At 46.2% G+C, this 16,600-nt stretch overlaps 1 protein-coding gene across 2 annotated transcripts in view; it reads right to left on the bottom strand.

Moving 5' to 3' along the window:
* Positions 1–6,872: 6,872 nt before the first annotated feature.
* The window catches only part of CNNM2 (cyclin and CBS domain divalent metal cation transport mediator 2), a 110,939-nt gene continuing 101,211 nt past the window's right edge, over positions 6,873–16,600 (bottom strand). Inside the window, exons 6-8 of one of the 2 annotated variants that reach the window (XM_031505272.3) lie at positions 15,446–15,511; positions 11,645–11,829; positions 6,873–9,452 (exon numbers count right to left, since the gene is read on the bottom strand). In XM_031505272.3, coding sequence (XP_031361132.1) covers positions 9,243–9,452; positions 11,645–11,829; positions 15,446–15,511 — 461 coding nt within the window. In that variant the 3' untranslated portion in view covers positions 6,873–9,242. The remainder of the gene's footprint in view (positions 9,453–11,644; positions 11,830–15,445; positions 15,512–16,600) is intronic. The other variant, XM_077784677.2, reaches the window with a different exon arrangement.

Genomic DNA, 16,600 nt, shown 5'->3' with positions numbered 1-16,600 from the left:
GACATAGACATGCTTTGCTTTTGCCCACCAGCAATATTGTCTCCTACAGAAAAAGCCTGGTGGAAGCAAGGCGAGCATGGGGGGAACAGGCCCCAGCCCCTGTCCTGAGCTCTCACTGACCTGATTTCTGGTTTCTCCCACTTTCCCCACCACCTCACATCCACCTCCCCTGCTCTGTGGAGCCAGAGGGGGCTCACAGGGGCTGCACAAACCAAACCCTACCAGAGACAGGAGCCCAGGGCTCACTGCCCTTCGCCACAGCCCTGCAGACATCGTGTGTTGGGCACTGCCACTTCTGACCAGGTGGCAGTCATCAGAGCTGCTCCCAGCTCCTCCTCCTTTGTGCCACCTCCTCACTCAGCAGAGCAAGGCCCAGCTGCACTCTGTACCAGGATATGCCTGACCATGATGGAGGGTGCAAAGCCCTGTGCCAGTCCCTGAGCAGCAGCCATTCCAACCTCCGGCCTGAAGCCCCAGCATGACAAACATGGATAAAGAAATTCTGTAACTGCAGAGCCATTGGTCTACCTTGGCCCTTCACAAGGGTCCTTTCCCTCCAGGAGACCAGCCCTGTGGGCCACTAGGCTGCAGAGCCTGGCCATGACAGGAGGCACTGCTGGAGCCTTGAGGACACAGAGCCCTGGGTACAGCTTTGGGCACTGCTCCTGCCCTGCTTCCACAGCAGCCTGGACCTAGCAGCCAAAACCCATCCCACCTTCCTGAAGGAACCTGGCCTCTTACACCCTCCTTTCCAGAAGTCCTGGGCCCTCTCTCTATCCTGCTCCTCCTTCCTGCTGTTCATGACCACCAGAGCCAGCCCTGAAGTTGGCCTTCACATTAATTCTACTTCCATTGTGCTTGTAGCATCCCACCACCCTCCACTGGCTGCCAGGGACAGGCACACACAAGGGAGCAGGAGTCCTCAAGGACCTGCCACTCTCTCTGTCCTGCTGATACATCATGGTCCAGAGGGATGGGGCTATCCTGCAGCACAGAAGCAGGCACAGAGGTTGCACTGGGTGCAGCAAAAATCCCCACAAGGCTTGAGCAGCTGCTGCCCATCTTGCTAACCCAGGGTCTGGCAGCTCAAGAGCTCAGCATGAAGAAAGCTGGGTGCAAGGAGAGCAGCCAGGTGGAACAGCTGTGAAGAGGGGAGGGGCTGAGGGATGGGAAGCACAGTATGGGCACATGGCAGGGCTGTATCTGACACTCAGGAAAGGGGCTGTTTCTCCACCAGTGTGAGCTGGAAGTGATGGTGGGCATGGGACTAAGCACAGGCTGGTTCTCCTGCTCAGAAATGTCTCTGTTGCTGCAGGCTCCACTGCCAAAACCCCAGCATGAGGGGAGAAGGCAGGGAACCCAAGTGCAGGGGGATGGACCAACTCACTCCACCAAACTTCTCCCCACGGAGGCGCCGGCATCCCCAGCCACATCCCTCACTGGAGCCCCCAGCCAGGCCCGGCGGCGTCTGCGCCTAGAGACAAACGACCTACGGAGAGCAGGTTGTAAATAACGCCTTTTTATTACTGAAACAAAAAGACCCTCACCCTTGAGGAACTTCAAAAAGTCAGCTGCTTGCCATTGCCACCAGCTTCCCAGCCAGCCCCTGATCAGCAAAGCCACCAGCACAGCCCTCCCCAGAGTGAGGATTTACAGGCCCAGACCCACCAAAGCGAAGAGCAACACCTGCCTCAAAAGGAACAAGATCCGGCCTCTCTGTGGCTCTTGGCAGCTGAAGTGGAGATTAAAGACTTAAATGTGCCAGTAGGAGAGATCTGGGCACAGGATCACAAACATCAGCCCCACCACCCACATGCCAAAATCTGTCCCTTGGAAATGAGGGGGAAGCATAGAGGAGGGAAAAATGCATAAACTGGAATGTTCAACAGAAAAAAAAAAAATCATCATTTATCTAAAAAGAACAGAAATAAACAAAATGCTTTAAAACAAAATCACAAAATATACAAATAAATCTGGTACAAAATAAATAGGAAAGATTGGAAATCTACAACAAAATTGGAATAATTATAAAATTAATTTGTATGACAATCAGTATATGAAACGTATACACTTCATTCAGGATTTCAGTTGTGCTTATTCAGGTTTATGTACACACACAGAAATACTGTAGTCAGAATACTACAACTCTGGAAACCCGAAGTCATGTACAATATGATACAATTTGCAAAGACCACATATGATGGCAAATAAGACACAGGGAAGAGCTGGCTGGAGTGGGATCAGACAGCCATGAAAATGCACTGCAAAGGGAGAGCCACCATGCTCTGGAATGGGGGGACCAAGGCCGAGCCAGCAGCAGCCAGGACAGGGCTTGGGGCAGCCAGGAAGGAGAAAGGTTTGGTGTGAGACCTCTGGCTGCTGAGCACCAGCTGCTCATGGCTTCCAGGAACACATCTCAAGTATTTGGGGTTGCAGAGTCACTGTGTTTGGCATCCAGGCACCTGCCCAGTGATTCAGGTGTCAAGGCTGGCTCTGCTGGAGAAAAAAACATGCCAAGAGCTCTGAAGTCCCTCAGCAGGGCCTGACCCTGAACTACTGGTAAGCCACCCTTGTGCTCAGGAGAACGTGGATCAAATGGGACCACAGCACTGCTGCTGGGGTCCTGGTAGGATTCAACTCTCCAAATTCCATGTGATCTCCGAGGAAGGCAGAGTCCTTTGAGCAGCATCTCCTACTCTCAGTGTGAGAAATGAAGACAGAATGGCTGCAGCATGGCCCGTTCCTGACTGCTGCTCCTCCTTCTCACCTTTCTGAACACTCAGTTAAAGCCCAGCAAGTGAAGCAGAGGAGCAGCTGTGGCTGATGTGAACACAGCTGTCACAGCAGCCACACTGCTGAATCCAAGCCAGCACAATGCAGATAGACAGAGCACGTACCCTGGGTGACAACCCGCCAGCCCAGCCAGCTGGACCTGAGACTAAAGCAGGAATAACTCTAGAGCTGATCTAGGCCTGGCCAGTTTGTCACTTCTGAGCAGAGGAGCTCATCAGGAACCCCTCACTCTCGCACAGTGATCTCTGGGACATGCATTCCATATTGGCACTTCCAACTAAAAGGCATCTGACACCAACTAGTTTTTCGGTTGTATTTGGAACCATTTGGTTCAACAGTGATGCCCAGAGGACAAAACACCACCTTCTATTATAAAGCTCTGTGATCAGCAAACAGTTGAGAAGGGATGCTAGACTGCTACACCAAGCATCGAATGCTGGGACAAACCCTTCTTCCCCAATAAATCCTGCTACCAACCAACTGCCACGCTGCTTTTTAGAGGAGAAGACAACAAAGAAATCAAATCCACTCCTGGAGCATTGGAGCCACCTGCAGCCTTTGCATGTTTCAGGCTCACAACAGCTGACAAACCTCTAGCCTGGTTCCATGACAGACCATTCTACCAAGTCCAGCCAAACCTCTGCTCCTGGGGCAGGATCAAACACCAAGCACTTCCTTGGCCAGAAATCTGCACTGAAGGAGCAAAAGCAGCCAGGGCACCATCTGCTGCAGGATCCTAGTGATCAGCGCTGCTCAGAGGAAAACAGAGCCCAAGGGCAAAACCTGAGAGAAGAATGATAATTTTCAGCTAGAGACAGAAGACCAGCAGCTTTGAGTACCGTATTTCCAACATGAAGAACTGCTATAGAGTCTGACCTCAGGATAACAACAATAAAACATCACTTTGAATTCAGTGCTACCAACCTATGAAACAACTCTGCCACCTGTACCATGCCAATGACTGAAGGCAGCTTTCCAGCAACCCCTTTCCAGCCCTGAAGCTCAGGAAAATATGCACACACTAGATGGAAAAGCAAAACTGTACCACCTTGCACCCACAGCAACAACATCTCTTCATCTGGATGCAGCCCTGAGACTGACCCCAGAGGAATACAACCCAGCATGAAGCGAGGCTCCAGGACATAAGCTTGGCTTGTTGAAGTGGCTCTGCATGAAGCCATGGAGGTCCAGGTCCCCTGTGCTGCTCACACATAGGAGTGAGGCCAGAATCACCACAGACATCACACTAACAAGAGACCTGCAGCTGATGGACCAAATGCAGGGATGAGGGTGGCTGCCCAGCCCAGCCTGTGGTGCAGAGCCTGTCCTCCCAGCTGGCTAAGTCAGATGAAGGTTGCTCACCCATCCATGCCATGGGAAGATGCCCGGTTGTGTTGGTTAAGATCATCACTTCACTGCTGGGCCAAACCAACCCTCAGTATCCAGGGAACAGGTGCTTCTTTGGGTCTGTGTAGAGCCCCAGTGTAGAGCCAGGTGGTGGGATGGCCAGCACATCTGGGCTGTACCACACCACAGCCAGGGTTCTTGTCTTGGGACAGGGCACAGTGTGGACACAAGGAACCCTCAGTGCTGGGTGGGCACCTTTGGGATGAAGCCTCAAGTCAGCATCACAAGAGGTACTCTGCAGCATCTTTCCCACCCCCAGCCCCAGTTTTGTATTGGTAATCCAGACAATGCATAACTTGACAACTGGTACACAGATACTAGATTGAAAACCACAGATGTGTGTATTAGATATTGTATAAAATATGGTACATCTTTCATGTGGGAATGATTTCTATAGAGAACATAATTCTGCACAAGGAAGATGCATGTTCCAAGGGGTTCTGGAGAATGTGGCTGTGCTCTCCATCATGTAGGATACTTACGCAGGATGCTCGTGAGGAGGAAAGGGCTGCTCTTTGCCATTGGCCCCCTCACACCCCTTGGCTGAGCTCTGCAGAGATCACAGGAAGCACCACCGCTGCCCAAGCAGCCCCTCACACAAAGCTACCTCTTTGGTTTTCTTTGGGCTGATTTGAACCAGAGCCTGACACCACCAGTGTCAAATCTCATCCTCATCCAAGCTGGTCCTTGAAGGCTGAGAAGTGGCAATGGGTGATGTGTGTGGGCCATTGGGGCAACTCGCCCCGCCACCCCGAGCTTTCTCCAGGTCTGAGAGCAAAGGGCCATACACTGAGACTCCTACTCTTGCCAGCTACACCCACACAAAAAGGCACTTAAAGAAAAGAAAAACAAGCAAAGAAAACCCCAGTGAGGGTGAGGAAAAGGGAAGTGAGTCCGGGAGAAGAGAGGAGGAACACAAACGCGAGCACAATGTGAATGAGTGGCTAACCCTTCCTGCAACAGGCCCAATCTGCACACCTTCAGCAGCCAGCTCCAGCTGCCCCTGCACAGGACTCAACAACCATCCCATTCCTGTGTAGTCTGGAGCAGGAGATTACAGGGGCAAAAAGAACATGAGAGGGAACTATACATGACACAGGTCTGAAGCAGAAGTGGTGAGCAGAGGGATCTGCCCTGTGGAGCTTGCTCTCCTGGTGCATCTGGATGGGGGAAGCACCTTTTCCTGCCACACCAGCTTTGGGGCCCCTGCCCACCAGCCAGTCCGGACACCCTGCCAGCATTCCTCATCCCACTGTGGTATAACCCCATCCAGAGCTCCTCCAGGGCAGCAGTCTCCAGCTGCACTGGGATTTCAGGGAGTGGACAAGCTGGGAATACAAAAAACACTTTGTAAACTCCAAAGGGTCTGAGCTTGTGGCATAGAGTGGCTGAGGCTGGTTTGCTAAGCCCCCCACCGAGCCCCTCTCCTCTCAGAACTAATGTGCTTCATATGATCTCCACACCACCAGAGTCAGTCTCATTTGGAGAAAGATTCTCACTGGAAAGCAAGAACATTCCTTCACTCTTTACAAAGATTTGGCAATACACAGAATTTAAAAAAATAAATCATAGTTACAACAGATTCAGGTTCATTTCGTTTAAAGGAAATTCAACCAACAGAAGTGTAAAAGATATAATTCACAGTTGTGCATTTAAGATATTAGTGTTGAAAACCTCACTTCGAAGAACTCCTGTGCAAAATTGTATTGACAGTAGAAACCATGGCTAGATGCCCTCCCAGCCTCCCCTGGCCAACAGGCCATCATCCACCCTGCTGCCTGCGCCCAGAGGCAGGCGGGCAAGGGGAGCAAAGGCAGCAGCAGGAGTTGGCATAGGAAGATGCAGTATCCTTTCTACAAGTCAAAGCCTGGCCAAGGTCTGAGGTCAAGTCCAACGATTCCCAAAGCCACCAGCTGGTGCCCTGCGCTGCGGTGACCTGCTGTGTGTCCTCATGGCACTGCAGCACGGCACCCAAGCACCCCATGAGGCAGAGGGGGCAGATCTGCTCGGCCAGGACACCCCTGCAAGGGCATGGATCCGATGCCGTGGCATCTCCACTGCAGCCAGGAGAGCCAAGCCCTGGCATCGGCAAATGCTGTCCTAATGCTCAGAGGGATCCTGAGCTGGGCACGGGGCTCCTCTGCTGTGATAGTTCCCACCAGGAGGGCTGGGAACCCCTCACATTTGTTAAACAGTAAAACTGTAAATACCCTGAGAACAGGGAGACGGGATTTTTTTCCCCTCCAGGGAGAGGACCATGCTTTGTTCTTCAAGCTAATTAGAAGTAGCAGCTCCTAACCTCTCTGGGTCAGGTATGTATTTTCCATATTAAACGCATCTATAATCAACTATTTTTATGGAAATTAAGTGAAATTACTTCACTTTCCATTATTTGATCTATACAAATGATGAAAAACAGTCATGCAAAAATCGCCTGCCAATTTTCGAACATGTGCAGCATGGGCAGAAGCAGGAGGTATTTGCTTTGGGATCACATGGCTTTGGTTGGAAAAACTGGCGTTTTTTTTTCTTTTTCTTTTTTTTTTTTTTTTCAAAGGGAAACAGACATGAAACAAATCCTTAACCTGCCATAAGAAGCAGAAGTCAGATCCAGTGAGCAACCTCCTCCTAGAGAGAGCTGCCTTGACTTGAGCCTTCCCTCCTTAGGCAGGTTTGACAAAACGGATACTGCATCTCAAGTTCACCACTGTGTCAAACATTTCCAACAAACTTTTACATTCAGCAACACTAGATAAAAACTGTCGAGATGAGTCCCTTACCAAGGACAAACGCTGTAACATCTGGACATTTTGCTCTGTGAGAAAGGTGCAATATTGGCAGCTCTCTGGGAAGGCACAAGGCTTAGGTCAGCCCATGCTGCTGTCAAGCCATGTGCTCTCAGCAGTGCTGGTGCACATCAGAGCAAGGGTGGGATGGAAGCTAAGGAAACACTTTTGGATGGGAAGAAGTCAAAAAGCTACATGTGAGAGCAAGGCTTTGGAGAGCCTGTTTCCTCCTCACTGGCTGCACAGGTTGGATATTGTGCAATTTCTATGCCCATTGCAGGGAGATTTCATCCTCATGGGTGGTTCCCATCAGGATGGACAGCAAAAATTAGGGCTGCTTTATGAAACTGGAAGAGAGAGGAGGAGGAGGGAGACAGGCAAGCCCAATTGGCTCTGATACCACACACTCCAATTCCCACGGGGAGATCCTGCAATGGAATATTGCACCTTTCCAGCCACCAGTCACACAGACAGACCATGGGAACTTGCAGCGAGTGCCTTCCACAGCCCATGAGGAGGAGAGATGGGGCAGGCCTGCAGGCACAGAGAGCTCTGGCAGTTGCATTTGGGGCTGGGGGCTCCTTTGGATGTCCCCAAAGAGATTATCCACGTGTAAAGAAAGGGAAATGCTACACAGCCAGGGGCCATAATAGGGTCTTGAAGCAGAGAAAGCACAAAGCCTGATTTATCAATCCAGATAGTGATATTCACATTTTGTTTGAGACAGAATTGGAAGGGGAGAGGACTGGGGGGGACAACTCTCTTTTTTCATTAATTTGAGAACTTAGACTCCATCTGTGGAAATGGGTGACGCACAACTGCCATAGAGTGCCTCTTGCTGGCACCCAGTCTGCATCCAGGTTTTTGGGGTGGAGGAATTGGTTTCTGCTGCCCAAGGCAGCTGTTGCCATGCACCGGTGGCAGCTGGGCAGGAGGCTCTCTGCTCTGCTACCTTGGTAATCGCTACAATGGCTGTTAAAAGGGGCAAGAGAGAAGGAAATGCACTGAATCCACTCAAAGGAATGAATGTGAAATGAACCTCTCTGAATCCCTGAAGTGCAAAACACTCGCGTCTAGAAAGTTTTGTCAGCTCTTGGAGAGGAGAGGATGGTTCTGGTTCCTCAGCAGCGCCCATCCTTGCACTGGCAGAGGTTTACTGTCACCTGGAGCATGTACTTTGGCTGTAATTGTAGCAGCATCTTCAATATTAGAGATTACAGGGGGGACAGGGACTGATGTTCTGATACTCAGCAAAGGCTGCACCATCTGCTCTGGCCATGCTAACGGTGCACAGACCGCTACAGCACGGGAGTGTTTAAAGACTTGGCAGCTCAGGGCACACACATTCCTTCACCATGCAATTGTCAGGAACAAAAATGAAAAGTCACCCAGTTACTTCACTATGGCATATCACACCCAGCTTTCATTCCATGAGACTGCAGTTTTGCTAATTAATTCCTTCCCCCCAGTATCATCTTCAACATACACAAAGGTTGTGGAGGTTGCAAAACTGTAAGTGTAACAATGCTTTTGTCTGTTTAACAAAGAAACTTTCTGAAATTTGAAACATTACTAAATACCAAAGTAACCACTCCTTCCCTGAAAATTAACTGCAAGAATGTAATAATCCTCATCTCTTGGTCCTCCAGGTGGCTGAAAGCAGAGGTTCCTTGAGGCTTGCTCCTTTTTAAGACACAAATAACATACAAGTACCAGTTACTAACTTTTTCAACAGGGTAACAAAAAGGACCACAAAGGGGTGAGAAGAGGCCTAAGGACATTGGAGCCAATTCACAAAACCATGACAGAGCCCATTTGAGGTTCATGAGGGACAGACACAATTTAAAACTCTGCAAAACACTTTTTAAAAACATGATCTCTCTTGAAAAAATAACGGAGGAGCTTTTAAACTTCCCCATATGTGTTTGAGGAGGAAAAACCCAACAAAGATCAAAAGTACAGATAAAAAATAAACGTAATTCTACTTTGCAAGAAGAATTTTCATCATTCTCAAGGGTGGCTCACCATTCCCAAATTACATTTGGGTCTTTAGTCTCTCTTGCTCTTTGCTCCTTTCTTCCTGTTTCTTCCTCTTCTGCTCCCAGAACGGACGCAAAAGTCTTTGGTCTCAGAACACTGGATGCAGCAGTGTTGCAAGCACACACTAACGGTGTTCACACTCGGGGAGGAGGCAGGAAGGAGCGAGGGCTGGTCCTGCTGAGGAGATGGGATGGGTGGGTTGAGGGGAGTCAGCTCCTAGATGGCTCCTTCACTGTGCATACTGTGGTTGGGCTTGTTGTGAGTCACACAGTTCTGTTCGTTCAGCAGGTTTGCTGTCTCGTCTGGCAAACCATCATGCAGCTCCGTAAGAGTCAGTTCGATTTTAGTGTTTTCACTGTCCGAGGACTGAGGTGTTTTGTCCATCCGGGATGCCATCAGGGCATTTTGGTACTGCTGTCTCGAGATCTGCTCCAAGAACAGGGAAGAAACAAAAGAAGTCAGTCACACTTCTATGCCTCCTGTGGAGCACACTGAGAAGATAAAGTTTCCTCCCTTTCCAGATCACCACACTACAACCCCTCTTTACCTGTTTCCATAAAACATCCCTGCACTTTGCCAGCCTAGAGCATCCCAGCTCAACACCCACAGCATGGTGACATTTCCAGGGAGGGTGGAAGAACAGTGCTGTGCAATCACCATGCTGTTCAAAGGCAGGGATTTATTCCTATGCAGAGATTTTTAAATCAGACCTCCATTTCCCTCCAACCATGCACACCTTTAGGACCAGAACCAGAGATCAGTGAAGTCTTTCTCCCAACTTCAGTGAGCTTCTGGTGAGGCTCTAAGTGTCTCTATAGAGCCAAGCCAGCTCTATAGTGCAAGTATAGAATACAAGCATTCCTGCTCTTCTCTAGGCCAGCAAACATAGCAGGAGCTACAGTGTTATACATAAAGACATTTGAGTCTAGAAAACACTAGAATTCCCGTAGACTTGAGTCCAAATTAGCAACCCATGATGTGTTCCAGGAGTCTCTGCAAGAGCTGTCTGCACTCAGCAGAACAGTGATGACAAGAGCTGGCCTAGAGCACAGAGTGTCACTGCTCATGATGCCTCAGGGACAGGGAAGCCCATAGTCCCCGTGCATCTGCACATGGTGGTGGAGGGCAGAATCCTCCTGGAGCCACGAGCACCCAGCCCTGTGAACTCCTCCAGGCCAACTTTCTCAGCCAGGACAGGCAGCAGGATACATGTGCACTGGCAGCCCCATGAGCCCACAGCAGTGGGTGATCTTGGCAGGCAGGAAGGTGGAAGAGATGGAATGATATTTAGAAAACTGTAAATTTCAGTAGCAACACAAGAAAGGGACTGGAAATGGACAGAGTCAGATGGCCCAGGTCACAACTCCAAAAACAAAATCCAAACATGCATGATCAGGTCACAGTCTTGGTTTTACAAGGTATTAATTGAATGTATGACCATGTGGCACAGTGAAAACACTAATGTTGAATACTCTGACCTATGTGTAAAGCAGAGTGATGCAAAGAGAGGTGTTCAAGTCTGTCTGCAAAGATACCAGGACAGTTTAACATTCATTAGCCTCAGTATGAACACAGTGAGATTTGGAAGGACGTCACATAAACCAGCACAGGGTGAGCAGCTGCTCTGTACAGCAGATTAGCCACTGAAATCTGTAGTGAGAATCAATTGTCCAGTGATAAACACCTACCGAGGTAATCCTTGAAGGATTGACCAGTATGCTTGCATCTCAAAGTTCTGACAGCAAGACATTACTCTCCTTTTAAAATTTGGCTACAGAATACTCAGTTTAGCATTCTAGTACGTCTACCTTATTCCACATTCTTAATATTGAATTAACTAACAGAAGTTAAGTTCACAAATCACTTGAGTTGCATACAAATGAACTGTGAACATGCACTTAATTTAAGAAAAGCATCAATGTCAACTTCTGGCCATGGGACATCAGCCTCCCTGGACTCCCAGCTGGGCTGGAATTGCTGCCAGCATTAGCTGTTCCTCAGCTCAGTTAGATTTCCTCTCCCACAGGACTCGCACACATTTCAGCGTGGGATGCTCCATGCTGGGGGACAGAGCTGTACTTCATGCAGCAACTCACTGGTAGTATGAGACATGAGCCTAATACATGTGAAGTTAAGATAAAGAGAAATGTCCAAGACTTCTCCAAGCAGAAGGATGGCAAGCCGGAAAGTTAGATCAAGAACCCCAAACTGAAACCAAAATCAGAAATGAATAAAAACTGCAACCAACAGAAATGTCTCATCCTTTAGAAAAGAATAGTCTGATAATGAAGGGTATCCATTTCAGATGGGTCCAAAACTTCATGAGGATAGGTTTGACTAAAAGGAGAGAGGTTATTTTCTATAATATTTCCTCAAAGGACCTGAAATCCAGAAAATTATGTGACCAGCCTACTTACAAGTCCAAATGAGAAGAACAGTGAAGACAAATCAGTGGACAGCAGATATTGGAAAAAAAGTAGTTTAAAGTAATTTTAAACAGCTGCTTTCACAAAGCCATTTACTCACAGAAGAATTTAGATGGAACTCCCTTCCCCAGGTTCTCCATCCTACCAGCCAAGCCCGACTTTCCAGTGGGGTCTTTCTAGCTTTTTTCCTACCTTGACAAACTGAATGTCTGTGAGGGCTTTCACTGAGTAGTCTGGAACATACACTTGGAGGAAGGAGGCATTCAGCTGGTTGTTGCTGCTCCCCAACGTTGGGGTCACGGCGTCGATGCGATCGCTCCGGTTTAAAGAGTCTGAGTGATTCAAGCCACAGGGCCGAGGTGGAGACTTGTTTTCAGCTAAGAAACAGGCAAGAGATTTCTTAAATCAAGTAGAAAACTTTTAGAGTCACCAGTTTCAAAGGGACATAATAAATTGTGATGTAGTACAAATAAACTGCAAATGATTAATCCATTCAGAAGTAGATATGTGGCTAAACAACCAAATTATCCTCAAAAATGGTACATTTTCAGTCCAGAGCTGGCAGCCAACATCACTGAGTACGCCCTAAACAAACCTGTACTTGTTTATGCTGCAACAGACATGCCCTGAGAACACAGTGCCTCAGCTGATGAGCAGAAACTACCACAGAAAGGTAACTTCCCAAGGCTCGCTTACAGGAGCTCTGGATAGTCAGACCATGCTTAATACTTTTGTTTTCTTAATCATTGTTACTTTCGTCCACAGTCAGTCCCACCTGAACCTTATCCCCTTTTATTTAATCTGATACCTACATATGCCTTGATCCCTCAGCTAGAGCAGACATTTTCAGTAGGAGTAACAGAGTCCTCAGTGGACCAGAGTGCAGTGCACATGACAATTGCTTCAGCATTTCCTCTCAGTGCTTGAAGTGGCAAAACCTCAATGAAGGAAAGCAAACTCCATGCCAGCCAGCAACACAGACAAAACAGTCCATGCTACAGAGAAAAATCTGTGTCCAGGAAAGGAGACGATTACAGACATCATTTTCCACCACTGGCCTTTAAGTCCCACAGGGTTTCACTTGAAGACCTTGCAGCTGTCCCCTGTGAGTGTGACTGGACAAAGTCTATCCAAAGCAAACGTGCTTTTGGGACACCGCAGACATTCTGCATCCGTGGCTTCCACCCACACAATGACCCAGAAGATAGGAGGGCAGAAACACATCCTAAGAGAGATTTTCTCCTGAAGAAGGGCTGCTCCCTGGGCACACACACAGTACATACTGATCAAGGAACTATCTTTGGGACCAGAGAATTTTTGAATCTTAATGCACTTAAAACTCATTCAGCCAGCCCAAACTCAAACTTGATGTAAACTATACTCATAACATGATCCTCATTCTCAAGCTGAAAGATCATTTTCATATAATCTTAAGATACAAAGTCTCCTTGAGCAAATCAACAAAAATACCCTTAACAAGCTTTTCAAATTCTTTTTTGAAGACTTTTCTACATATAATTTTATTTCTTTAAAAATCCAAAACCTTCACTTAAATTTAACCCCTACCTCTGCCACCTAATAACTAGAAATAAAATATATCCTTGTCCAAATGACACAGCTTGTTCCACACTTCTGAATCCAGCCTTTCCTATACCTAACACTTTAGAATGCAGAATTGCCCTGATTCTTATTACCATTCAAATTCCTTCTGATGTTGTCTTTCTTACCATTTTAAAAAGAAGAACAAAAAAAAAAACCAGGTTCTGACAACTTGATAATTTCCCCACCATTTCTGCACCATGGAATTAGTGCAGGTCCCTGTGGCAACACCAAGCACAGGCTTATGGGGAAGCACTCAGAGCCTTGTAAGGTTTTCCTTTGTGCCAACTGGCCAACTTGAAAGCCACATCAGGCTGCAATAACTGCTGCCAGAAGCCAAAACTCTACCTGCACACAGGGCTTGATGCTGAAATTCCCACTGGAGAACAAGGAACTGTGAAGGCTGGATGAATTTGTCCTCTTTCCCACCTGTATACACAAAATATGGCTGTGTGTGACAAGAACAGCATCAATGCTGCTTGGGATAAAGGCTTCCATCTGGAACAACTAGTCTGACTTGCATCTGCCTTTTCTTCCCATCAGGGATCTTATAGTACATTACTAATAAACAAAGGATATAGAGCAACATGGCAAAGCATTATAAGAGAAAAAAAAAAAAGGAGAGGTGAGACAAAAGGACAGAACAAAAATATATGATTTCTAAAGATGTGAGGGAAACAACATGATTTCTGGATTGCATTCAATTCAGGGAGAGAGAAGAGAAGATAATGAAGAGGAAAGGGTACAGAAAGAAAATATGACAACACTAGAGAGATCCATGGTAGACCTTCTCTATCCAGGTTTTCCCACACTTCTCATCTTTCTATAGAGAGGATAAAGAGCACAAGCTACAAGATGGACATCAGTATAAGTGTATTATGAATTTGTGTTTAAACAACAGGATTATTTTCATAAGCACCCCACAAAAGGTCTGAGTTTTATCAAAACTGGTACCACGTTGCCACAGTGATCAGGCTTACACTATCAGCTCCTTACAAAGAAGATTCTTCCCACTATTATTTTCCCTTGTTTATTTTTTGTATATTTTTTCATTTAACTGGGGGAAAAGCTATGAAAGTATGCTTGGCATTTATACTGGAAACAACCTGTGCAAAGTGTATATTTATTTGTAGAATGGAAAAGGAAAAATAAAAGTAAAAAAAGACCTGGCAAAAGAAAAGAATAAAGCAAAGAAAGATAATCAAAGTTGCCAAGCTTAAAGGAGAGCCATCAAGTACTTAAATTAAAGAAAGATTAAATTTCTCCCCCTTCTTTGGTGTTTTACAGCAGGAAACTTACAGGGCAGGAAAAAAATCCCCTGCAAGGCAACAACCTGTAGTTTGCTCAGAATATGTATGAAGATAATTTAGGGATCAATGATGAAATACAATTTCTAAAGTTAAAGAAAGAGGGTGAAATGGAGGAAGCAGATGGTGAAGTGTATAAAATGCATGATATGTATTAATTTTTAAGAGATATTTCACTTAAATATGAATATCATTATCTTGTTTGCTTTTAGTTCTGGGAAAAGATTGAAAAAAATGGAAAAAACTTCAAAAGGAAGACATATGCTCACTGTGGCCCAAACTATTTTAGGATTCTGCTTTCCTACAGATTTTCTTGATGTGTTTCCATTTTTCCCAACCATTCCATGCATGCAGTGTCTGCTAAGCTCAGTTCTTGATGCTTCCCAATTTATCTCTCAACCACATCTCAGAGCTCTTTTTGGCCCAGTTTGTTTCCTTCTTGGTCTCTGCTCTCCAAAGGAATTTCTGTGCCAGTCAGCTTGGTGATACAGCAAGGAAAGGTCTTAAGCACAACAGGAACCAGAAAGTCCTCCCACAATCTTCTTGTACATTCCATTGCAAATACACTGAGCAGATCACTGTGCTGGTCCCTGGCATTAACCTCCCTGAGAGAAAGCTCAAAGCTTTCCAGGAATTACAATGGCCAGACTATATGCAAGCTATAGAATTTACCCATATGAGAACATAAATACTTTCATTAAATAAGTTTTCCTTTTATGGCACTTCAGCAGCATACATTCTTCTCTGCCAAATACACTTTCTTCAGAATTTTTTATGCCTCAGCTTGGGGGAGGATACATTCTTCTAAAAAAATCTCCCCTCCTGATTTTCAACAGTGTCCATATGAGAAAAAAGAACAAGCACACATTACTAAGCACATTTTCTTAAATGTGTTTTTAGTTTTTCCCATTTTGATGACTGCCCAGTTACCATAAACAAAAGTTCAGGATACCTACCTGTGAGGCACAACTCTGTGCTGGACTTCTCCCTAATGAGCAAAGGGGTCAGACAAATACAGACTGCAGCTGACTTTTTATGGCACCGGGGCAGTCACAAGAATGATGAAAATAGAAGCATGCAGATTTACCTGGAGAACCTGCTGCTAACAACTCTGTTCTGCTGACAACAAAGGTACGAGACAGGGACAAGGGAACTAGAAGAGGGAGAGAAAAAGGATGAGATCACGGCCAGAAAGGCGGCAGCTATCCACACTCGACAGGGGAAGGAGCCAGCTGACAAACTGACGAACTAAAACCAGAAGTGCAAATCAACTGTGAAAAAGCAAAGGGTTAAAACAAAAGCAAAACCAAAAAACGCAATCAAATTTAGAAATAAACTAAAAAGAAAGACCAAGGAATTGGAACAGAAGTGAGTAATTTTCACTTGCTATTTTAAATGACTATCCAGCACCAAATAGTCCATCAAGGCACACTCATGTTTTGAAATAGTTCAAAAGGAGCAGTGATGCCTACTCCAGCCTGGAAGGCAAGAATTAAAACAAGCCAGAAAACATTCAGGGGTGCTCTTCCCTATGGCAGTCAAATAACAAAAGTAAAATCAAAAGGTACTTAATAGTTCCTCAAGTTTCCAGTAAAATACAATGTAAGGCCGTGATTCTGTGATTCAAGTTCATCCCTGTTGGGATGTGTATTGTACTGTCACCATTACTGCAAATCCCTCCCCAGCTGTAGTTAAAGAAAAAAGCTTCACTATTTTCTTAGGTTTTTTGTTTGTTTGTTTATTTTCTGTGGTTTTGTTTGTGGGGTTATTTTGGTTTTTTTGTTGTTTGGTTGTAGTGTCTTACTCCACTGTTAGTGGCTTCATCTTCCAGGTGAGAAGAGCAAGCACATGTAATTAATTTAGGACCTACAGAAGAGAAGGAGTTTTCTTTCATTCCACATTAACTTACACTTTCCCTGAGCTTTTCTGTCTACACAGAGCAACAGGAATTATTTTTATGAGCTGATCTCAACAGATCTCATGATGCCACAAGACATCATGCAACAGATTCCCTGAACCTGGAGGCAAAGACAACAAAATGAGGAATTTCCTACATGTAAAAAAAAAAATCAAAAAACAAAAAACCCAAGAACAAAGCCAACCAGCTGAAGGTAATTTCAAGATTGGCCAAGATTACTTTACAGCAGTGCACATTCCTAAGTACCACATGGTGAAATTAAAGACGGATCTCAGGGCATATAAAGACGAGACCATTTGACCTGATAGGACTTGGGGCAACTGG

Source organism: Lonchura striata, chromosome 6 (genome assembly GCF_050655825.1).
Source record: "Lonchura striata isolate lonStrDom1 chromosome 6, ASM5065582v1, whole genome shotgun sequence".
In the NCBI taxonomy this organism is placed as follows: Eukaryota; Metazoa; Chordata; class Aves; order Passeriformes; family Estrildidae; genus Lonchura; species Lonchura striata.
Note: the sequence above shows the minus strand (reverse complement) of the source record. Positions and strands in the feature narration are given on the sequence as shown.